Source organism: Balaenoptera physalus (genome assembly GCF_965194825.1).
Source record: "Balaenoptera physalus genome assembly, chromosome: 15".
Taxonomy (NCBI): Eukaryota; Metazoa; Chordata; class Mammalia; order Artiodactyla; family Balaenopteridae; genus Balaenoptera; species Balaenoptera physalus.
Window position 1 is genome coordinate 71,845,373 of NC_138894.1, and position 25,940 is coordinate 71,871,312.

The 25,940-nt window shown below is 38.4% G+C and overlaps 1 protein-coding gene across 5 annotated transcripts in view; it reads right to left on the reverse strand.

The window, feature by feature from the left end:
- The window catches only part of TTC27 (tetratricopeptide repeat domain 27), a 190,670-nt gene that overhangs the window by 66,036 nt on the left and 98,694 nt on the right, over positions 1 to 25,940 (reverse strand). For 3 of the 5 annotated variants that reach the window (XR_014254108.1, XM_082426978.1, XM_082426976.1), the window contains exons 11-12: positions 10,527 to 10,622; positions 7,473 to 7,595 (exon numbers count right to left, since the gene is read on the reverse strand). The exons of 1 other annotated variant lie outside the window; for it this stretch is intronic. Coding sequence is in view for 3 of the 4 variants with exons in the window: in XM_082426978.1 (XP_082283104.1) it covers positions 7,473 to 7,595; positions 10,527 to 10,622 (219 nt within the window). In the remaining variant the exon portion in view is untranslated. The remainder of the gene's footprint in view (positions 1 to 7,472; positions 7,596 to 10,526; positions 10,623 to 25,940) is intronic. One more of the 5 variants, XM_082426977.1, reaches the window with a different exon arrangement.

The following is a 25,940-nucleotide window of genomic DNA, read 5'->3' on the forward strand; positions in this document are numbered from 1 at the left end:
GAATCCACCTGCCAGTGCAAGGGACACGGGTTCGAGCCCTGGTCTGGGAAGATCCCACATGCCGTGGAGCAACTAAGCCCCTGTGCCACGACTGTTGAGACTGCGCCCTAGAGCCCGCGAGCCACAACTACTGAGCCTGCATGCCACAACTACTGAAGCCCGCATGCCTAGAGCCTGTGCTCTGCAACAAGAGAAGCCACTGCAATGAGAAGCCCGTGCACCACAATGAAGAGTAGCCCCCGCTCGCCGCAACTAGAGAAAGCCCGTGCGCAGCAGTGAAGACCCAACTCAGCCAAATAAATAAATAAATAACAAATTTATATCCAAAAATTACGATGAAGAATTAGATGTGAAATGTACCTAGCATTTTGTCAGGCACACAGTAAGCCCTAAACTAATGTTTGTGTTTTTTCTCAATCCCTCCACTGGAAAACCAGATTGGAAAGCAAGATGCTTGAGGCTTCACTACTAGGAAGAAGGAAAGGAACTTGAAACAGCTTCTAGAAACATTAAAATTTTCTATAAATAATCATACTAGTCAACTGTGTACAGTTTCTCCAAAGATAGAAGAATTACTGTTGTCAACTGTTAAACAGGTGTTTATGTACCCAGGTGTTCATGTAACAGACTGGAGGAAGTAAGGACAAAGGGGAAAAGTACTGATGCTACAGGGGTAAAGCTGAATTTTTCCACTCAAGGCTGATTTCAACCAAACATCAGTTTTTTATGAAAATGTGTAGAATCACAGGAGGAGGCCCTGGAGATCTCAAAGAAAGAATCTGTACAAGATACAAACTGAGTAGACTGTTGCTTTATAGAAGGATAGCAGAGGGAGAAATATTTTGCTGGCCAAACAGAACTTGGAATCTACACACTTCCATCTTAGCATCTGTCAAACTATACTAAAGTATTCTGCTCACAAATATCTGCACTATCAGACTATAAGCTCCTCGGAGGTAAGTTTTTTTTCTCTCTCATCTTTGGAATACCATTGCCCAGCACACAGCAGGTACTCTATAAATGTTGGATGAATTCAACTGAAACTAACACTGAAATCACAAAGGGCTTCAGATTCTAAATAGAGACATAAAATATTTTTCCTACTGAGAACAAAGGGAGAACATTTTGGGGACATGCTCTGGCTGACATCAACACTGAGCATGACTAAATTAGGACTGATCTAACAACAAGTTAGTCCTAGCAAACAGAGAGGTCATACAGCAGAATGTGAATGTCACAGGCCCTTCTCACCCAAGTGATCACACCTAAGAAGTGAGTCTCGTTAGGACTAAAAATACCGAGGAGCAAAACTGACAGCCTGAGTTCCGTACCCTGGTGATGTACCTTTTGATCAAACAGTCCAGTGTTGAGAGGTAACTGAGAATTTTAGATATATGCAAGAAAAAAGTTAATATAGTAAAATATATGCCATATTGGGACTCACATTTTTGAAGGTATATTTTTCTACAAGCTGTTACATGGGATATTCAGGTTTGAAGCAGGGACCCTACCCTAAGCACATTAGGATTCCAGGAAGCACCCTGTTAGAGACAAGGCCCTGGGTTTGGGGTAAAGAATATGGGTGAAAGTTCAGTTCAGTATCTAATAAAAAGAAAAATAAAACATTTCAGGAAAATTATTCCTACTTGAGTCAGAAGGAATTATCAAAACAAACTGCCCTTCTTGGCTGCGATTTGGGCCTCAATTTTGTGAATGAGCGGAAGGAATTAAAAATTCTAATGTGTGATAAGAGTGGCCCTCATCTGACACTGCATCTGGTCAGTATGTAGGTAGGGGAATTGGTAGACCAACAACTACAGGAAGCTCTCCTGGCAAAAAAATGAAGGTGGGGAAATGAGCTCTAGACCCAGAGATGGTACTAATTATAACAAGTGTATTTCAGGACTACAGAAATGACAGAATTAGGCTTAACAACTAGAGGTTTGCTCCAAGGGGACCAAAAAATGGCAGGCTAAGAATTTAAAGTCGTACTATGAATTAGATTTGGCCATCTGACAATAGCTTCAGGTTTTTAAAAGTGTGTGTGTGTGTGTGTGTGTGTGTGTGTGTTTTGCGTACAGCTCAAACAACTTTGGGCATAGTCTAACTCAGTCTTTTCCTCTGAAGCACAGAGGAAAATGGATTCTAATTTTTACTACTGCAGAGACTGGTTCTCAAAAACAGGGAGCTGGACCACTGGAAAGGTGCTCTACTGACCTTGACACAGTGAATGGGACGAGAGGGCAGAACTAAGAGAGCACCAAAGAACCTTGTACTCTTATGGCTGTCACATACAATCCTTCTAGCAGAAAGGCAGTTTATCCCTAGCCTACATTCTTGTTCTATGAGCGGCAACTGAGAGGTGAAAAGTACAAAACACTTCATCTCACCCCAGTCGCTCACTCCCCTTTTCCATGGGGTGATGCCTAGTCTTATTCACTCTCTGACTGAGCCAACTATTCACTAATTGCTCTTTACATTTATGTGTGTAACTGTACCACGCTCTGGCTTGATTTTTCAAAGGATACCTGCCAACATAAATATTCCAGGTCCAAGATAAAACAGAATAATTAAAAACAGCCCTTGTTATCCAATTAGCTGATCATCTCCTATTTGTACACCAAGTTACATTTTCAGTTGTTTTGCCTATCTTCCTCATTCAAGTGAACACAGCAGGTTTTAACTTACAAATTGACCATCAAATTTTAAGGGATTAACAACAACCAGGATGGGGGGCAGGTGTTGGGGAAGCAGTGTGGGCTTTAGAGGAAAGGAAGGTCTGAGCTTGGATTCCAAAATCTGCCACTTACTAAGGCTAATCAGTAGAATGGCAAAAACAATTCATACTTTGTAGGTTGTTACAAATATTAAATGACAGTGACAAAATAATTCTATAAAGAATGTAGTACATAAAAGGCTCTCAAAATTGCATTACATAATAACAGCATGCTCACAGTATCTTAGCATCTGCAGGGCAAAAATAAAAGTTCTTGAAGGCTCCTATTTCTATTCCTAAAATTAAAAGGTTGAAATGGGAGGGGTGAGATCTCATAATTTGTTTTTGGAGAGAAAATATATAGCAGGGGTTGGAGAGGTATCTTTCACCACATGTAAAGTCCATAAGGAGTGTCTACTTGGAGATTTGCTTCAATGCAATCACTATTCTACAAACACCTACTAGTCATTCATTCAGCAAATATATTTAAGTTCTCCCTAGGCTCCGGGCCTGCGGTAAGTGTTGGCGAGACAGCTATAAATAATATAGACACAAGCTGTTCTTAAACAGCTTACAGCTTAGCAGGTGAGCTAAGCCAGTACATGAAGGATAAGAGCACTGTTGGGTGTTGGAGGAGCACACAGGAGAATATCACCAAATCTTCAAGGGAGATTTCAGGGAAAGTTCACTGTAGGAAGCAATCACCAAAGAGACATCTGAAGAATAAGGAGTGAGCTGAAGGAGGACAAGTTCTAGACAGACAATAGCATGTGCAAAGGTTCTGAGGTCAAACAATGCTGAAAAATCAAGAATTACAAGTAGTTTAGTCCTACCAGAACTTTGGGCACAACCTGGATGAGTGAGTACAAAGGGGGACAAAGCAGAGATAAAAGAGTAGGTAGGGACTTCCCTGGTGGCCCAGGGGCTAAGACTCGGTGCTCCCAATGCAGGAAGCCCGGGTTTGATCCCTGGTCAGGGAACTAGATCCCGCATGCCGCAACTAAGATCCCACATGTGGCGACAAAGACCCCGCATGCCACAGCTAAGAGCCGGCGCTGCCAAAATAAATAAATTTTTTTTTTTTAAAGAGTAGGTAGACAATGCAGTTAGCAAGGTAAGCAGGAGTCAGATCATGAGGTAAAGACCATTCACCCTAAAGAGCTCTGAGTTAATCCTGGAGACACAGGGAAGTTCCTGAAGAGTCAGAACAACATGATCAGATTTGCCTTTTAGGAAGCTTGCTCGACTGTAGTGTGAGAAAAGAACACGTGAGAACTCTCTTAAATCATATAAAGAAACTATCTTAGAAGGAAAAAACCCCAAAACCCAACCAAATGTTAAAAAGAATCTCAGCTGTTTTAGAAAGAAAAGATTTACTTGGCAATTTAAAGGAAAAAAATGTTAAAGCCCAAAGGCTACAATGATCTGCAACTGTAGCATAATGAAAGATAAGGCTCTGCATCTCAGGTAAGCCTTGTTTCCTAGAAACAAGAGAAAATAAGAGAGGTCCCAACCTGAATCTCTCCACTTCCTTCCCCCCTGCCCTCTCCAGGCAGCTTACGCCTGCTCAGTCTTTGTCTTTTCACTTATGGACCCAATTTGAGCAACAAAATAAAAATTTTGTTATAGAAAAGCCTTGGGGAAACTGCAGTAAGTGTGCCAAATAGCTTTAAAAAATTAAATGCTAGCAGATGAGAACCAGTCCTGACCCCAAGGTCAAGCAATATTAATCTTAGCTATTTTGCCAGTGGTCATTAAATAACGAGAATTTCTGTAGGTAGTTTCTAAATTGGAAAGTCTGAGATCTTACTAGTGGGGTGCAAACATGAGCACCAGAGCACAATAATTAGACTTAGATACTCTTCCGAATTTGCCTTTTAAAAATAAATTATGCCATTAAGCACTAAATGCAAGGATTAAAATTTCACAAACTTCTACTTAAATCAAAATGTGGTGACAACTACTGGCACACAACCAAATACTAAAAGAATCTTAGCTGTTTTAGAAATAAAACATTTGCTTCCAACTTGATGCAAACGTTTTTAGGGTCTATGATTAAGCTAATCTGTAAATACAGCATAAGAAAAACAGGTAAGGGAAGTCTTTTATGTGGCAAATAAAAAGCTAAAATCAAGATTTTGAAGGATGTTTGGCTGTAACTCACAAAAGACTTGAGACAAAGTAAATGACTATACATTCCTAAAAATTAAAATATGCACATTTTATAGAGTGATTAAAAACGTAGGAATTTATCATTACTATAAGACATTTCTTACAAGGTTATGTGCAAATTTAAAAAATAATAATACTACAACTACTTTAGGAAACATAGTCAAATCCATTCCATAGTCCATCCATCCAAAGAATGGACTCATTATATTTTTTCTTTTACAATAAGAGAAAGTCTCTACTTTCCATACTTTCTAAAAATAATTAAATAAATATAATATTTCAGAATGTGCTTTGGGTATTTGTGATTCACCAACTTGCTTAATTATTTCAAAAATCACTATTTCAAAAACTTCCATATTTTTATATACAGTTATTATTTATTTGTTCACTGACCGACGTAAAGAATGATGCAATGGGAACTATATCAATGGTATCTTGGGAGTCAGGATACCATTCATTCATCCATTCATTTCTTTGTTAAACAAATATCTGAGTACTACCTGTGTGCCAGACAATGGGCACTAAAAAAAATACTTAAGTCCCTGAAGAAACATAATACTATATTTCATCAAATTTGAGATGCCATCAATTGTAAGACTAACTCTTAACTAATAAAGAAAAAACGCTTTCAATTAAATTATGACACAATGCCTTAGATGAATCACATCAGCCTCTCAGTGCTTTGATATTTTTTAAATCTATTCAGAAAAATTTGGCAATTTTTCCTGCCTTCAATACACTGCTTGACATTTTAAATGGCAACCATTTTTTCACAGATCTCCGTACAAAACACAGCTTCATTTACTTTGGGATGTCTTCCTTACTTGGCTCCCATAAAGCATTTAGTTGTTATTAAAGAAAAGTAAATGGAACTGTGATGATTTTGCCAATGGCACATGTTTACTTCACTAATGTTAAATTCACATCTCTTGACTTTGTTTTGGTCCTTTACTGTGTGTTCCATAACTTTGTGTTTCAATACCATATCATAATGGAATCTTTTTGAAGGTATCTTAAATGGCAATTAAACCCAACATATGTAGAGCTGACACTGTGTACATAACTCAATTGAAATGATGATACTAAATATAGCTACAACTAAACTTGTACAAGCACAAGCAATTACAACCTGGCCAAATGGCCACCTGACTGACAGCGACTGACAGATGCCATCAAGTGATAGATATATTCCAAATTCAAAGACGTTAAAATGTGAAAAACATTATGTCTTAGAATCAGTAATAGCAGCAAACACTCACACAGCACTATGAGGAAAGCACCATTCTATGTAGTTTACATACATTATGTCACGAAAACCTGTAAGGTAGACAGATTATGTGCCTCTAGATGAGGAAACTGAGGCTTGGGGGCTGGGGGGTGTTTGAGTAACCTGCCCCAATATCACAAAGCTAGCACGTGCCAAGGCTAGCTTTTGAATCCAGGCAGTCTGGGCTATGCTTTTAACCACTACGTCATGTGGTCTCTTAAGTTATTAATCAATAACTAGCTTTGCAACCTAACCTGAATCGTTAAAGACTCCTTTCCTTACCTGGAAAAGGAGGAAAATGGAATGGATGATTATGGAGCCCTTTCCCAGGATGAAAATATTATAATTCTATTATCTTCTATAGTAAAATGTTATCACCATGGTAGTCTCTCCTTAACCCAATACAATTCAAAGACCTTCACTGACATTAGTGATTAGTGAAAGGAACGTAACTTCTACTATTAGTCTAAAATACACACACTTAGAAAGGTATTAAGAAACAGACACACATGTACCACCATTTCTCTTTTTCAGGGTGACGGCAAAAGGCTGACTGTAGACACAAATGATTCAATTTGTAGGTTTTACTCTGCCTGTGTACTACATTTATGATAGAAATTTAGCCATTTAAAATTTTAATCCAAAATTAACAAATGATTTCAACGTGTCCATTGAACATACACACACTGCATAGTCCTTTATTCTTTATTCTTTAAAAATTCTTTTCATTTATGAGGGAAAAAACAATAGATTAATAGCAGATGCAAATATGGCAACATTTTCTCTCTTGACCCAACTTAAGGGTGGAATTAAATGTGCATTACACACTTGACAACTCTTCTGCCCCAACTCAGGGTGATTTGTCACACCCTTTGGATTTTCTACAGGCCAAGCCAGCTGCCCTCCCTCTTAGGTAACCTTCCTTCAGACCCACAGCCTCTGATCATAAGGCAACACAGTGGTGCTTAAAATAATTCCTAATAGTTCATTTTGAAGTTGTCTACAGAAGGAGAGTTAATAAAGGAAAGAGATCACAAGGTGCAATGTGTTTAAAGCTTTCATTATTTATTCACAAAGAGCAAATACTGTATCAGTTTTGGGCCTTGCTTTTCTCTTTTATATACACATACACATACAGACAAAATAATTTGCCCCAACGGAAATCAGAGAAAACATTAAAAAGATTTCTGGGGAAAAAAGTGAAAAAAGGAATATAAGTGAACTGTTGGCAAAAGTAGGCTTAAAAAACAAAACAAGTGAGAAGACGCTCAAAGATGAAAGGCCCTGGCCAGTACACAGAATTTTACTATTACATACCTTTCCATGCTGCCCAGATCTTTCATAACAAATGACAACATCTTCCCACATTTCTAGCTTCTCAAATATCTGAAGGGCTGAACTGGTACATCCCAACTCAAAGAGTAAACTTGCAAGCTGGCGCTAGAAAATCAAGTTAAAATAATGAATAATCCTTTACACAAAGACAGATTCCTGTTCCACTTGTAGGTATATCCAATCCGCCATTTTAAGCATCTGCTTACTGTATTAAATGCCTAATTTCTATAATTCAACCTCTACTAATTAGAAATTTGCAATCATTCAATACTTACCTTTACTTTAGCAAGCCTCTTTAGAGGGGGTAAGAAATTAAAAAACAATATAGGAACTGTTCAAAACACTCAATATATCAATTTTTTCCCAAGAATTCAGAACTTAAAAGGCAAAATCTGTATTTCTTCATTACCTAGAGATTCTATATACGACAATCTGTTGTAAAGCTGATATCCAATAAATCAATTTTTAAAACTCTAGTTAGAATGGCCATTATCAGAAAGACAAGAGATAAGTGTTGCTGAGGGCATGGAGAAAAGGGAACTCTTGTGCACTGTTGGCGGGAATGTAAACTGGTGCAGCCACTACAGAAAACTGTATGGAGGTTCCTCAGGAAACTGAAAATAGAACCACCATATGATCCAGTAATTCCACTTCTGGGCATATAGCTGAGGAAAATGAAAACACTAATTTATTTTAAGCACATCCTAAAAAACTTAGCTACTAATTTCCCAGTCCTTGGCAGATAAAAGGGTGCAAATTGTGGTAAGGTGAGTGAAGGTTAAATATATTCAAAAATAAACATACTGTATATTATAAGTGGTCTAACCTGCAGGAATAGAAAAACAATATTAAAAAGGTTTAGGGCTTCCCTGGTGGCGCAGTGGTTGGGAGTCTGCCTGCCAGTGCGGGGGACACGGGTTCGAGCCCTGGTCTGGGGGGATCCCACATGCCGCAGAACGGCTGGGCCCGTGAGGCACAACTACTGAGCCTGCGTGTCTGGGGCCTATGCTCCGCAACAAGAGAGGCCACAATATTGAGAGGCCCGCGCACCGCGATGAGGAGTGGCCCCCGCTCGCCACAACTAGAGAAAGCCCTCGTACAGCAACGAAGACCCAACACAGCCATAAATTAATTAATTAATTAATTAATTTAAGAAAAAAAAGGTTTAAAAAGTAGGTGAGACTCTTGAATAAGGTCTGGTTTCAAAATTCAATACATATTTAAGAGTTAAGATGCTAATGGACATGGAACATGCAGGACTAACAAACTTAGAAAGTAAAATGAAATATGCCTGAAAATTATAAGCTAACATATTATCGAAATAAATAAAAGGGATGGCCCAATTCTTCTGTATCCCATGAAATACAAGAGAATTTGGCTATTTTAGAATATGTGGTTGGACATTTTCAAAACCTGAACATAGCATGTGGGAGCTGGAATAAATCTTAATGCTCATGTAGTAAGTAGTTTAATCTTTTCATTTAATAGATGAAGAAAGTTATGACATCTAAGCTGATATGATCTTTAGCTAGCAGTAAAGATGAATTCTCTTTTTATAATAAACTAATGTGTTATTTCTTGATCTTTAAAAATAATACATAAAGATATGGTTACTCCCTATTATGAAAGAAAAATGATTTAATTTCTTAATGAAAGAGGATGTTTATCTAACTGCCCAAATATCCTAAAATCCACAGCTTCCTAAGCAGATAAAATAAACACTTAGCCTACATTCTAAATTTATTTGAACAGTATTTAATTTTCCTAATGCTTCTGTTCAGAAACAGAGTAACAGCTACACCCTCAAAAGACATGTTTTGTCATAATAACAGTCTGAGATGTTTATACACCACAAATCACACAGTACAAAGCACTTAAATTTCACAGATCAGGGTCAAAAACATGCCAATAAGTTCCAGTTTTTAAGTTCCACCTTCCTGATGAAGAAGCTACTCCTTTTGAGATGCTATAACAAAGCTTTTTTTGTGCCTATGTTTTATTGAGATGCCTTCAATAGACAAAATGAATCCCAATGTGTAGTAAACCCCCTCATTTACACTGTGCTTAAGAATATAACCTACTCTCTAAGAAATCTTATGATGGAGATTCTGAGTCATTGAATTGTGGGTTGGCATTTATAATTCTAAATCACTACCTATGTGCATAATCCACAAGAGAGGACAGGAAGCTGGTTAAAATGACAATAGTTACTAAATCATCTAGAAATTTCTGGCTAGCATCATTTAACTCCACTTAGCCTCTCTGCACCATAGCTTTCACATCTGTAAAATGGGGTTATTTCACAAAATTTTTGCAATAAAATAAGATAATGTGTGTGAAAGGCAGAACAAAATGTGTACCTCATAATAAATGTGCAGTAAAAGCTGGTATTATTTGGTATAATTACAACCCAATGGAGATAGAGGAAAGGAGGTAAACTAGACTAAAAGTTGGGAAACTAGAGATGTAGTTCATGAACAGCTATATGATCAACATTGGAAAAGTGTAGTTAATTGCACTGGGCCTCAATTTTCTTTTCTGTAGAATTAAGAAACTGGACCACATATCTTAAGTGGCCTTCAGTGCTTAAAATTTTACAAAATAGAGAACCGACGCCTCTTACACAGGAGAACCATGGCGTGGGAGCTAAACTAGGTATTCTCATATCATTAGAAAGAGGAGAGTAGTTAAGGGTATCTCACAATATCAAGTACCGAATAAATGCCTTCCTTTACCTTTTGTACACAACTTGCTTAAAAGGTTCATTCTTTAGCAGAAGGTCCTTAAAGGGCTTTTAAACATTGAAAATGAAGACTTCTGTGGCTCTAGTTAATCTAGTTTAAATTTTTTTTTTAATGTTATAAAAGTCTAATATCACTTTACTCAAATAGCAGTTTGAAGTAACTGGCAATCCTCAGCTAGATACCTTTATTCTTTTCACTGAAATATTTGAAAACTCAAACATAAACATCTAATGCGTTTATCTTTCAAATGCAAAGTATTTTCCATACCCAATGACAACAACAACAAAAATACCTGAATGGCCCAATGAGGTGGCACTTGACAGCAATAGAAAATCTTCAGACGTTCCAATACAGACGTAGTCTTATCTTCAAATTGGTCTGCAAGAGCCTTAAGAGCACGTATCATAATCAGAATCTATATGTGCAATAACTTTTTAATATAAACAAGATTCTTATTGCAAAAGTTATACAAACAGACATATAAACAATAAAGAACACAAGTTACTTTGATAAGGTAATGGGATGTGTGAATTTTTTCTTGAATTTCATTTTTTTTCTTAATTAAAAAAATTTTTTTTTATTTTTGGCTGCATTGGGTCTTCATTGCACATGGGCTTTTCTCTAGTGGCGGTGAGCAGGGGCTACTCTTTGTTGCAGTGCGCGGGCTTCTCATTGCGGTGGCTTCTCTAGTTGCAGAGCATGGCCTCTAGGAGTGCAGGCTTCAGTAGTTGCAGCATGCGAGCTCAGTAGTTGCGGCACTCGTGCCCTAGAGCACGTGGGCTTCAGTAGTTGCGGCACGTGGACTCAGTAGTTGTGGCACGCGGGCGCTAGGGCGCACAGACTCAGTAGTTGTGGCGCACGGGCTTAGTTGCTCCGCGGCATGTGGGATCTTCCCAAACCAGGGATCGAACCCTTGTCCTCTACATTGGCAGGTAGATTCTTAACCACGGCGCCACCAGGGAAGTCCTTGAATTTCTTTAAATGTTTAAAAAAAACTTTAATCAACATTTATGTAAATTTGTACATTTAAAACTTACCAGGAAAATAGTTTTTTAAATTGAGGTTTCCTATAATAGTTCTTTCAAAGAACTAGCTTTATTAATCAGCCTTTTTACTTTTTCTAAGAAAAACTGTTCTTCAGCGTATCTATTTCACAGCCATACTGTCACTGTGACAACGGCACTTTCTAACATAAATCAGAGAAAAATTATATGAAGAACTTCATTTAGGAATTTTCTAACAAATAAAGTGAAATCAAAGCGTGTGTCTATTTGATCACAGAGGGTGAGTTCTCTTACTCTTCAGCAAGAGAGACATAGGGCAGGACATTCATTCATGTGAGACCACCCTTAAGGTGCAATGGACAGCTTCAACCTGCATGCACTGAGGAATCCCTCTGCTGGTCTGAAATACCTGCACTTTGTACTAAGTGGCTGAACTCGAAGAGGCTATGTCAAGAAGCAGACCAACAAGACCAAGATGGCTGACTCTGAGAAAAGGTACCAGGGCCAAATGCAAAGCCAAAGGCTGGCACTAACTGGTCGTCACATGATGAGTCATCACAAGACCTCACATATTCAGCATCAAAGTGAATGCAGACGCTCTGGAGTCCTAGGCAAACACACAGACAGCAGTCCCATTACCGTGATCATCTTCACCTGCCTCCTCATTTGCCATACAGTACGCATATACGTTTTTTCTGTTTTATACGGAGACCTCTCAACTGTGAATTATCATGACCTGTTTTGCATAATGCAGTGCTCAAATTTTCTTTTTTTGGCAATTGACTAGTTTTCACAGGCCTGTCTTATAAGGATTAGATGGCAGCAATACGTCAATGTTAATTTTCTGATGTTAATGCACATATTGTACTTATGTAGGAGAGCGTCCATGTTTTTGAGGACGATGAAGCGCTATGTTTACAACTTACTTTCCCAAACTTCAGGATACAAAAGACAGTTGGTCCTGTACTTAAAACTTTTCTGTAAGTTTGAAATTTTTTTCAAGTTTTTATGAAATTAAAATTGAAAATTTCAACAACAACAAAAAAAGTAAGAGGTAGCAAGTTCAAACTTCCTCAGGAGAAAGAAAAGGACAAGAATCTAACAAATCCCACTATAAGTAAGAGGAGACCAGTTTCTGAGCAGGGGAACTGCTCCTCAACTGGGGGAGAAGGGAAGTTCTCTATATTATAGTAGGTGGGAGATACATTTGTTAGTCTAAGAATATCCTGCAGAATGAGAAAACACTCATTACATCACTTCTTTGACAATCCAAGATGTTATTCAATCAAATCAGTCAGAACAAATTGAGTCATAACCAGACTCCTAAACCATCTTGATCAAAATATTTTTAAAGCTTTCTGGCCTTACTTCAGAGAAACTTAATAGCAAAAAGGTTGCATGCTTCTGCCCAAAGCTATTTAGTTGTAGGAGAGAGAGAAGAGAAGAAAAACTTCTGGCTGAATACATATGGTTACAATACATAAATAGAAGGTTCACTGAATTACTTCATTAAGGGGGGCAACTTTTCCCTTTTATCAAATTCTTTTTCTTCCTTTGGAAAGAAAAAATAAATAATGCTTATTTAATAATTAAAAGCCAAAAGCAACATCCCAACATTTACTTTCATGAATTCTTAATTACATGCAAGACATTTGATTTTCAAACAAAACTCATGCTGTTTGCTGTACTTACTGCATCTAGCTAAAACGTATTAATCAGTGCTCGGTAAATACTACCTGATTTATTAATAAACAGATTTATTATGTATTTCAGATACTTTTAGATGATCTCAGAGTGTCTCTGGTACTCAGATACTCTCCAAAATGGCAGAGACCACCGGAGAGAGCAGAGAATGAACATTTATTTGAATCTGATACCATAAATAAGCCCCTGTACAAGTACAGCTATGCTTTATAAGAACTCGAATAGGCCATGTGTATGATAAAGATTAAAAACAGAATTCTAACCTATTTTCACTCCTGCACAGAATATACTTGTTCCTACCTTAAATATGACAACCACCTAAAGATTCACCTACCAATAAAACCAAGAACATCAAATTAATTTGTCTATTTCCTCTACTGAATTCAAAGTACTCTCTTATTTGCTAACTCACTCCAAATACAGGGACTTATTTACAATTCATCTCTAGGTTTTTCAGAGCAGGATTATTTCTAGTGACTCATTCTGGAATAATCCCATTATAGTCAAATGAACTGGAGTCCTTTACAAGAAAAAGAGTGCTGATAGGTGAAGTGGCCTGCATGCTGTTCTAGGTCAACCTCCAACAAACAAGTCATTGCAACACAAAGGCACTCATCTACGAAATGGTTTTCTAAATGATCTTTTGCACTCCAAACACTCTGAGTATATGGCTTTATCAAAAGAGTATTTTGTTTAATTTCAAGCATTTGAGGAGGCTGCTAGTTTCAGGTACCATTAGCCGAACACAAGTATCAGGTTCATTCCTCAGGGGCAAACTGTACCAAAGCAGTCTGGAAGACAACGGCAGGACATTGAGTGCTGGGAGAGTGGGGCTGAATGAAAGCACGCCAGAGCTTCTACTGTGTGTGTGTGTGTGTGTGTGTGTGTGTGTGAACGTGCACAGAAACAATGAGCTTGGAGACAAACTGGCACTTTGTAAGCTTTCACACTCCCCCAGAAATTGAGGTGAATGACCTCTAAAGCAGTGTCCTACCCTTTCACTTGCCATTTTCTCTCTCCACTTTCTAAATTTCATGTATTTCACACCTGAAAGTCATGGGCACTTGGTCATAAGTTAAACTGGTATGAGAAGTTGTCTTTAAGGGAAAATGGTAACATCAAAAATGGAGAGAAAGAGAGAGAGAGGGAGAAGTGAATATACCCTAGACCAATCATTAGGAGTTGAAAGCAAGCAGAGTGTACTATAGGAGGGTGACAGAAGAAATGTGGATAAACGGGAAAGACGATGAGTAAAGAGTAAGGAAGAGTCTAGGTCTCAGTCAGGAGTGGTGGGGGGAAAGCCAAGTCACAGAAAATCCAGGTATGATAACTGCTGGGAGACACCAGATGACTTCATGATGTATAAACTACCACGATATGAAACTGTTTTCAAGTTTTAAGACTCCCTTTTAATGTCTTTTTCTCCCCAAACTCCATCACAAAGCATTTATACTTTGAGTGTCCTTTGAGACAACGTGCTTGTGCATATGGATTCTCTAACCCCAGACAATAACGACTCTCAGCCTTCCAGGAGCCACAGTACCAGAGGTCAGGAGATACCGCTAAGGAATGGGGAATAAAAGAATAAAACCCTGGAAAACAATAATGGGCCCTCTCTTTTCAATGCTCTGTTTTCAGTAGAGAAAGAACTTCCCCTCCAAAAAACTAGAGAAGATCAAGACTACATTTTAAAATTAGCACATGGAGAATGATTTAGTATAGAAGGACAATTCTGAACAAGGTCTGGTATGATTTAGACTTTATTTATGTGCTCGTATCTAAAAGTATGGCACACATATCTTCAAAAGAACAGAGCTAGTCCCTAAGGACCTACACTTTCACTGAAGGCTATTCTTTCTTGCTTGCGTGATATCAAAGTGTTTATCCGCTTTCTGAAGAGCCAAGTAGAAATTAGCTGATAATCTAAAAGGTATGATTGATCATATGCCAAATCACCTTGCTTTTTTGTGCAATGTGTGTGTGTGTGTGTGTGTAGGAGGGTGGGATTTATTATAAAAATATGCACTTAATCAAATATATCCAACAGTTGGGCTGAACTGCTCTCTCTGACAGGAGTCTGCAGTCATTCAGCCGTGATTCACAGAGTGGTGAAGCTAACTGCCACCTCAAACTCCCAAGCCCAAGAAAATTTCTAATAGGAACAAGGGGAATGAGAATCAAAACCTATTAACACACCTACTAAGTATCAACAACACCATTAAAACTATTGTTAATCCAGTTTTACCTTGTGTACAGGGAATTGCAGGGAATCAGAGAGATTAAAAAAAATGGCTTGCCCAGGCTTCCCTGGTGGTGCAGTGGTTAAGAATCCGCCTACCAATGCAGGGGACATGGGTTCGAGCCCTGGTCCGGGAAGATGCCACATGCTGTGGAGCAACAAAGCCCATGGGCCACAACTACTGAGCCTGCGCTCTAGAGCCCGTGAGCCACAACTACTGAAGCCCGTGCACCTAGAGCCCATGCTCCGCATCAAGAGAAGCCACCGCAATGAGAAGCCCGTGCACTGCAACGAAGAGTAGCCCCTGCTCGCCGCAACTAGAAAAAGCCAGCGCACAGCAACAAAGACCCAACTCAGCCATAAATTTATTTATTTATTTATTTACTTACTTACTTACTTAATTTATTAAAAAAAAATGGCTTGCCCAAAGTTTAAAGCTATGAAATAGGTGAGCCTGTCTGATTCCAAACACTAAGTTGACAGCTTCATTAAAACCTTACCTCCTAAATGGAAATTATCAGAGCTGTGAAAATAAAAAGCAGCTTCTCCCTGGAAAAATACTGAGAACTCTAATTAACTGGGTTTTTCCCCACCTAATCCCATAATATGGGAGTCAGGGTGTGGCCTGGCGAAGAAGATCTTTGATCACTACTTCCTGTTCCAAAGACTTTCATGTGTTGGCTGGTAGGAACTGGGTCTATTAATGGGGGCTGGGAGAGCCTAGATGTCTTTTTTATGATTCCAGACAGAAGAGATGAACATAAAGAGGGAGGCTTCAAGGAAGCCCAGACAAGGATCTTGGAACATTCCCCTTAGTCACACCTTAGCAGTTCTTAAACCATTTCGTTTCATGACCTCTTTATATTTATTTTTTTAATTAATTTTTATTGGAGTATAGTTGCTTTACAATGTTGTAGGACCTCTTTAAACTCTTATAAATTATTGAGGGACTCCAAAAGCTTTTGTTTGTGTGGGCTATCATCTATTAATATTTATCATATTAGAAATTTAAACTGAATAAAATTTAAATATTTATTAATCCATTCTAAAAGAAAATAATGAATCTATTACATTAACATACATAATATGTTTTATGAAAAATAACTATATTTTCCCAAAAAAAAAAAAAAAAGTCTTGAAAAGATTGGCAATGTCTTGGGAATTCCCTGGCAGTCCAGTGGTTAGGACTCTGAGCTTCCACTGCTGGGGGCCCGAGTTCAATTCCTGGTCAGGGAACTAAGATCCTGCAAGCTGAGTGGCACAAAGAAAAAAGTAAAAGAAAAAAAAAAAACTGTCAATGTGTTACATTTTTGCAACTCTCTTTAATGTCTGGCTTAATAGATGACAGCTGGATTCTCAGCGGCTTCTGTAGTCAATCTGTTGCAATATGATGTTTTGGTTGAAATTTATGAAGAAAGTTTGGCCTCATACAGATAGGTAGTTGGAAAAGGGAGAAGTATGTTAATAGCTTTTTCAGTTAATTGTGCATATTATTGTTTGATACTACATCAAAATTCAAAATGTGGTAGCTTTAGAGTTACCTGCAATGTGGAATTTGAAATCCTATCAATGAATGTTTCCCTTTTACATTAAATACTCTGTTACAGTAAAATCCACTGGTCTAAAAAAACCAAAAAACAAAACACCACTCACTGATGTATCTTGAACTTTGAATGGATCTTTTACCTATGCTTGGTTTTTCACATCATGCATTAGTCATTTGGAAAATGTGCAGATTTACAAATGTTGACATATTTCATATAATATTAAAAATTATATGCATTAATATCACCAATAATCTCACAAGAAAACTCTCAGCCCTGTACTTGAAGTATTGGAAAGCTGTCAAATTCATAACTGCATATAAAAGATTTCCAAAAGTCTCATTATTTTTTCTTAAAAGCCCAAAATTTTATCACTGGTAAGAAATACTGTCAATTATTTTCCTAGAAATGATGAGCTCACTTCATTCATTTCTGAGAAAATTTCTGCCAAATACCCAAGTATGAATACCCATAGTCTGTCAGTAGTTCTTCTTAGTAAAAACAGTGTTTCCTGGGAAAAGCAGCTCGCTTAGCTTTCCTTGAGACAACCACTGTACTTCAGCATGCAGCACAAGTGTTTCGCAAGTACTTCCCAGTTCATCACGTAGAATATTAAAAACTGCGCTGTCAAGGGTGAAGACTTAATAATAGCAATAATACTGCTTTATCAAAGACATTCATAAACAAAACTGTCTTGGGACTTCCCTGGTGGTCCAGTGGTTAAGAATCCGCCTTCCAATGTAGGGAAACATGGGTTCAATCCCTGGTTGGGGAACTGAGATCCCACATGCCACGGGGCAACTAAGCCCGCGTGGTGCAACTACTGAGCCCATGCACTCTGGAGCCTGTGTGCCACAGCTAGAGAGAAGCCCGTGTGCTGCAACGAAAGATCCTGCGTGCCACAACGAAGATCCCACGTGTTGCAACTAACAGACCCAACACAACCAAAAAATAAATAAATTTTAAAAAACAAAAAACAAAACTGTCTTTTCTTTTTTTTTAAGCTACAAACTCGTGGTGGTGAAGCACAGGATGACTACCAGCACAGCACGGTGTCCTGACCTTGATTCCGGTCAAGGGGTCAACAGTTTGACCCCCCCACTGCTTCTGCTGATTCAGTATCAACACAGTGACAAGATAAATAGTATCTCAATATTGTTGTGAAGACAGTTGTGACCTTGGACACTCTGAAAGGTCTGAGGAGCCTCGGGGCTCCACAATCACCCCCTGAGAACTGCTGCCTGAGAACTGGGAGATGCACAATCTCTCGTGCCTTCCCCTGATGCCGCCCACCTCCAACCTTCTCCCACAACTTCTCCAGGGGATCCTGCTTAGTATTCAAGGCAATACTTAGAAGTTCTCCTTTATTATCTTGTCTTTAAAAGTTTAGGAAGTGAGAAAAGTCAGTCTGTTTACAGTCTGCAAGTATTATAAGAGTGCAAAGAATATTTATTAAAACTTAAGTGAATGCTTTAAATTCCTAGTATTATCCTTTCTAAAAAAGTTAAAGTAGTGAAGTCTAATAATAATTACACCTACTTTCCTGAGCAGTCTCAGTCAGATGCAAAGCATCTGTTCCTCAGCGAGCTCAATTCCACCAGGCCCTCGTCTGCAACCCTCAGTAACACTCACCTCTAAGGTTCCTTCTGGCACCCAGTCCCCTGTTAAATCACAACGCTGGCCTCCAGGCCTTGGTAAATGCCCTTTTAGTCTCTGTTCTGTTGTATTTGGATGTAAGACAGGAAAATATCTGGAGCTACTAAAGATTAACAACCTGCCTCTGTCAGGGGCAGTCTCTTCCAAAAGTACCCATAATCACCACCCTCACCAGACCCTGAATTTCTGCAGGCTGGGCTGAAGAGCTATATATATATATTTTTTAAATTTATTTATTTTACTTTTGTCTGCGTTGGGTCTTTATTGCTGTGTGCGGGCTTCCTCTAGTTGCGGCAAGCAGGGGCTACTCTTGGCTGCAGTGCGCGGGCTTCTCGTTGCAGTGGCTTCTCTTGTTGTGGAGCATGGGCTCTAAGCACGCAGCCTTCAATAGTTGTGGCTCGTGGGCTCTAGAGTGCAGGCTCAGTAGTTGTGATGCACGGGCTTACTTGCTCCACGGCATGTGGGATCTTCCCGGACCATGGCTCGAACCCGTGTCCCCTACATTGCCAGGTGGATTCTTAACCACTGAGCCACCAGGGAAGTCCCATGAAGAGCTATATTTTAACAAGCACGTTGGAAGTGGTTCTTATGTTCAGGCAAGTTTGAGAAATGTTGTATAAGGCTCTTAAGATGTACACAGGGTACTGTCCCAGGAAAAACCAATGTGTCAGTTCAATCAACACAATCTGACTCTGTCAAAGACCTTCAGTGTGCCCCAACTGGAATCTGACTGAAGTTACCATTTAGTGCCTCTAGAAGTGTGCTTTAAGTGGGTGTACTTTATTCCATCCCACTAGTAAGTTTCTCTGCTGTTACTGAGTTTTCACTGTTCTGTAACTTTCTAGGTTTTCAAAATATTTTTTTAACTATTAACAATATTTTATATTGTTTATTGCTTCTCCCTTCTTTTACCTCATTTATGAACTAATTGTTGCCTATTTTTTTACTAATCTATTACCATGAAACTCACATCCTGGTTCAGCCCATCAGCCTCCATCCAGGCAGCCCCCTTTCTTGGCCTTAGCAGAAGCCAATTTCACTCACCCAGGTGCACGTTCTTTTCCCACACAGGACTGCATCCTGATATTGTGTACACTCCATTTCCTCCTCCTTTCACCTAAATTGTAGGCCTTCAGACGCTGAGTTCTGCAACCAAACCTCCCTCACAAAAGCCTCTGTTCACTTCTTCCTGCCTATGCTGGTTCAACCCCTTTCCCCCAGATGATGCCAAGTCTTCCTCTGATATCTTCTTTCTCAGAGCTTCCTGAGAAGAATACAGCATGGTGAATCAAAGCATGGACTTCAGGGGCTTCCCTGGTGGCTCGGTGGTTAAGAATCCGCCTGCCAATGCAGGGGACACGGGTTCAAGCCCTGGTCCGGGAAGATTCCGCATGCCGCGGAACAACTAAGCCCGTGCGCCACAACTACTGAGCTTGCGCTCTAGAGCCTGCGAGCCACAACTACTGAGCCCAGGCACCACAACTACTGAAGCCCGTGTGCCTAGAGCTCGTGCTCTGCAACAAGAGAGGCCACCGCAATGAGAAGCCCGCGCACCGCAACAAAAAGTAGTCCCCGCTCACCACAACTACAGAAAGCCCACGCACAGCAACAAAGACCCAATTCAGTCAAAAATAAATAAAATAAATTAATTAAAAAAACAAAAAAAGCATGGACTTCGAAATCCAAGACAAATCTGGTTTGAATTCAATTAGACCTTGAGAAAGTCACTTATATTTTCTGTGCTTCAGTTTCTTCATCAGTAAAAATATAAATAGTGCCTACTTCCTAGGATTATTTAGCACCTGGCATATGAGTATCCAGTAAACGGTAGTAACTGTACACAGTTCTGAATAAACAGTAGTAATTATAATGACTCCAAAAAAAAAAGCATAGCTACAGTCACAGGAGCAAGTTCTAGTATACTTTTCAATAACTTTCAAACGCTACACGTGGTTATTAACACAGGTGAAGTACAGAGCTAGAACAGACATGATTTCATATCTCAGATATTTGAAAAGCTCAATGGCGGGACTCAGCACACTAAACATGAAGAATTGTAATTATCCCAATGTTTTTAGATTTTCTAAATCTAAAGCATTCTATTCTAGATAGTAATGATTGTTTTTAGTGAGTTATGAAGGATTGGGCAGTTTTATTTTCCTGTACCGCCTTTAAAGTCAGGATAATAGAAGCAGTCAACATTTACTGAGGGTTTACTATGTGCCAGGAGCTATTTGAAGTGTTTCACAAATATTAAGTCATTTAACCCCTCATTATCTGAATGAGGTGGGCATTACTGCTCTCTCCATTCTCCAGATAAGGGAAGTGAAGCATAAGAGGTTAGGGAGCTTACGCTTGGCCACAGTACGTGACATCTCTTCCTCTTGGATTGTGAGGTCTATGGACAATAAAATCTGGTGTTTTTCTGACAACAGACATTCTGACACTGAAGCAGGCAGAGAAAAGCAGAGATGAGAAAAGAGAGAAAGACCTGATGATCTCTTCGAGCCTTGAATCCAGCTAACTCTGAGATCGGAATACCCCTAGACTTCCCAGTTATTATAATAGTCAACCAATTTCCTTTTTTACAGCCAGTTTGAATTGGGTTTCTGTCCCTTACAACTAAAAGTTTCCTATTGAGACCTGTCCTTGATTGTACTGAAGCAGAAGTATAAAAAGTCTCGAAAAGCTCTAAACGTCAATCTGTCCATTACAAGCACCTTATATTTAGAAAATGATATTTAAAGTATAAAAATCAACTGCAACTTCTCAAATTTTGAAGCCATACCCCCTTGTGAGGTAAGCCAAATATGGCCAAGGTCAGCTTGAATTACTAGATCACGTGCTCCCCTACACCTCCTGACATCCATAATGACAGCCATATGTTCCACTCATGCAAATAGCTGCACATCAAGGTCAATGCCAAGCCTGCCAAATATAATGCATGTGGATGTACATTCATGAAGAAGATATGTGAAAATGTAATAGAACAGGTGCACGTTCTGAGACACTAAAACTTCGGAGAGCAGTCTGCAATGCAGAACAAATGACCGGCTTGTAATATAGAGGGAAAGCTTTGTTTTATGGTATGTTGAGAAATACCGAGTGAACATATTTCCAGTTAATTAAGCAGCTAATTCATGAACCCCAGTCTCTTATCACTTTTTTTAAACGTCTTTATTGGAGTATAATTGCTTTACAATTCTTATCACTTCTTTTAATGACCTCAAAGGGTAGTGATTTATGCATGTAGTTCATCATTTTTTAGGAAACCCTGTTAAGAAAAAACTGACATTCCTTTACCTCTTTCCCCTTAAAAAAAATACAACCAACCAAACTGGGAATTACTACCCTCTGAGACCTCTACGTTACCCTCAGTGTGATCACAGTGACTGCTCTGTTCCTGTTAGCTTTGGCACAGGACTGAAGATTTGGACTGTAGGATGTTACAAAGGCTGGTCTCTACTGCTCTCAGATTGCTAAACTGCCAAATGAAAATATAATCTTTAATTTAGCTAACTCTCAATTATTCCTGCTAATAAGTAGGTAATTAAAAATTAAACACAGAGAAGGACCTACAAAAACAAACCCAAACAATTAAGAAAATGGTAATACGAACACAGATTTTGATAATTACCTTAAACGTGAATGGATTAAATGCTCCAACCAAAAGACACAGGCTTGCTGAATGGATACAAAAATAAGACCCATATATATGCCATCTACAAGAGACCCACATCAGACCTAGGGACACATACAGACTGAAAATGAGGGGATGGAAAACGATATTCCATGCAAATGGAAATCAAAAGAAAGCTGGAGTGGCAATACTTATATCACATAAAACAGACTTTAAAATAATGTTACAACAGACAAGGAAGGACACTACATAATGATCAAGGGATCAATCCAAGAAGAAGATATAACAATTATAAACATATACGCACCCAACACAGGAGCACCTCAATACATAAGGCACAACTGCAAACAGCTATAAAAGAGGAAATCGACAGTGACACAATAATAGTGGGGGACTTTAACACCTCACTTACACCAATGCACAGATCATACAAACAGAAAATTAATAAGGAAACACAAGCTTTAAATGACACAATAGACAAGATAGATTTAATTGATATTTATAGGACATTCCATCCAAAAACAGCAGATTACACTTTCCTCTCAAGTGGGCACGGAACATTCTCCAGGATAGATCACATCTTGGGTCACAAATCAAGCCTCAGTAAGTGGAAGAAAACTGAAATCATATCAAGCATCTTTTCTGACCACAACGCTATGAGATTAGAAATCAATTACAGGGAAAAAACGTAAAAAATACAAACACATGCAGGCTAAACAATACATTACTGAATAACCAAGCGATCACTAAAGAAATCAAAGAGGAAATCAAAAAATACGTAGAGACAAATGACAATGAAAACATGATGATCCAAAACCTATGGGATGCAGCAAAAGCAGTTCTAAGAGGGAAATTTACAGCTATACAAGCCTGCCTCAAGAAACAACAAAAATCTCAAATAAACAATCTAATGTTACACCTAAAGGAACTAGAGAAAGAAGAACAAACAAAACCCAAAGTTAGCAGAAGAAAAGAAATTATAAAGATCAGAGCAGAAATAAATGAAATAGAAACAAAGAAAACAATAGCAAATATCAACAAAACTAAAAGCTGCTTCTTTGAGAAGATAAACAAAATGGATAAACCATCAGCCAGAATCATCAAGAAAAAGAGGCAGAGGACTCAAATCAATAAAATTAGAAATGAAAAAGGAGAAGTTACAATGGACACCACAGAAATACAAAGCATCCTAAGAGACTACTACAAGCAACACTATGGCAATAAAATGGATAACCTGGAAGAAATGGACAAATTCTTAGAAAGGTATAACCTCCCAAGACTGAACCAGGAAGAAATAGAAAATATGAACACACCAATCACAAGTAATGAAATTGAAACTGTGATTAAAGATCTTCCAAAAAACAAAAGTCCAGGACCAGATGGCTTCACAGATGAATTCTATGGAACATTTACAGAAGACCTAACACCCATCCTTCTCAAACTCTTCCAAAAAATTGCAGAGGAAGGAACATTCCCAAACTCATTCTATGAGGCCACCATCACCCTGATACCAAAACCAGACAAAGATAACTACAAAAAAAATTACAGACTAATATCACTGATGAATATGAATGCAAAAATCCTCAACAAAATACTAGCAAACAGAATCCAACAACACATTAAGAGGATCATACACCACGAACAAGTGGGATTTTCCCACTTGAAGAATCCTTGCAAGGATTCTTCAGTAATGCAAATCAATCAATGTGATACACCATATTAACAAACTGAAGAATAAAAACCATATGATCATCTCAATAGATACAGAAAAAGCTTTTGACAAAATTCAACACCTGTTTATGATAAAACCTTCCAGAAAATAGGCCTAGAGGGAACCTACCACAACATAATAAAGGCCATATAGTACAAACCCACAGCAAACATCATTCACAATGGTGAAAAACTGAAAGCATTTCCTCTAAGATCAGGAACAAGACAAGGATGTCCACTCTCACCACTATTATTCAAGATAGTATTGGAAGTCCTAGCCACGGCAATCAGAGAAGAAAAGGAAATAAAAGGAATACAAATTGGAAAAGAAGAAGTAAAACTGTCACTGTTTGCAGATGACATGATACTATACATAGAGAATCCTAAAGATGCCACCAGAAGACTACTAGAGCTAATCAATGAATTTGGTAAAGTTGCAGGATAGAAAATTACTGCACAGAAATCTCTTGCATTCCTATGCACTAACAATGAAATATCAGAAAGAAATTAAAGAGAAACAATCTCATTCACAATTGCAACAAAAAGAATAAAATACCTAGGAATAAACCTACCTAGGGAGACAAAAGACCTGTATGCAGAAAACTATAAGACACTGATGAAAGAAATTAAAGATGATACCAACAGATGGAGAGATATACCATGTTCTTGGATTGGAAGAATCAATTGTGACAATGACTATACTACCCAAAGCAATCTACAGATTCAGTGCAATCCCTATCAAATTACCAATGGCATTTTTTACAGAACTAGAACAAAAAATCTTAAAATTTGCATGGAGACACAAAAGACCCCGAATAGCCAAAGCAGTCTTGAGGGAAAAAAACGGAGCTGGAGGAATCAGACTCCCTGACTTCAGACTATACTACAAAGCTAGAGTAATCAAGACAATACGGAACTGGCACAAAAACAGAAACATAGATCAATGGAACAAGATAGAAAGCTCAGAGATAAACCCACGCACCTATGGTCAACTAATCTATGACAAAAGAGGCAAGAATATACAATGGAGAAAAGACAGTCTCTTCAATAAGTGGTGCTGGGAAAACTGGACAGCTACATGTAAAAGAATGAAATTAGAAAACTCCCTAACACCATACACAAAAATAAACTCAAAATGGATTCGAGACCTAAATGTAAGACCGGACACTATAAAACTCTTAGAGGAAAACATAGGAAGAACACTCTTTGACACAAATCACAGCAAGATCTTTTTTGATCCACCTCCTAGAGTAATGGAAATAAAAACAAAATAAACAAATGGGACCTAATGCAACTTCAAAGCTTTTGCACAGCAAAGGAAACCATAAACAAGATGAAAAGACAACCCTCACAATGGGAGAAAATATTTGCAAAACAAATCAACAGACAAAGGATTAATCTCCAAAATATATAAACAGCTCATGCAGCTCAATATTAAAGAAACAAACAACCCAATCCAAAAATGGGCAGAAGACCTAAATAGACATTTCTCTAAAGAAGACATACAGATGGCCAAGAAGCACATGAAAAGCTGCTCAACATCACTAATTATTAGAGAAATGCACATCAAAACTACAATGAGGTATCACCTCACACCAGTCAAAATGGGCATCATCAGAAAATCTACAAGCAACAAATGCTGGAGAGGGTGTGGAGAAAAGGGAACCCTCTTGTACTGTTGGTGGGAATGTAAACTGATATAGCCACTATGGAGAACAGTATGGAGGTTCTTTCAAAAACTAAAAATAGAATTACTGTATGACCCAGCAATCCCACTACTGGGCTTATACCCAGAGAAAACCATAATTCAAAAAGACACATGCACCCCAATGTTCACTGCAGCACTATTTACAATAGCCAGGTCATGGAAGCAATCTAAATGCCCATCGACAGACGAATGGATAAAGAAGATGTGGTACATATATACAATGGAATATTACTCAGCCATAAAACGAACGAAATTGGGTCAATTGAAGAGATGTGGATGGATCTAGAGACTGTCATACAGAGTGAAATAAGTCAGAAAGAGAAAAACAAATATCATATATTAACACATATATGTGGAACCTAGAAAATGGAACAGATGGACTGGTTTGCAGGACAGAAATAGAGACACAGATATAGAGAACAAACGTATGGACACCAAGGGGGGGAAAGCCGTGGGGGGGTGTGGGTGGTGGTGGAATGAACTGGGAGATTGGGATTGACA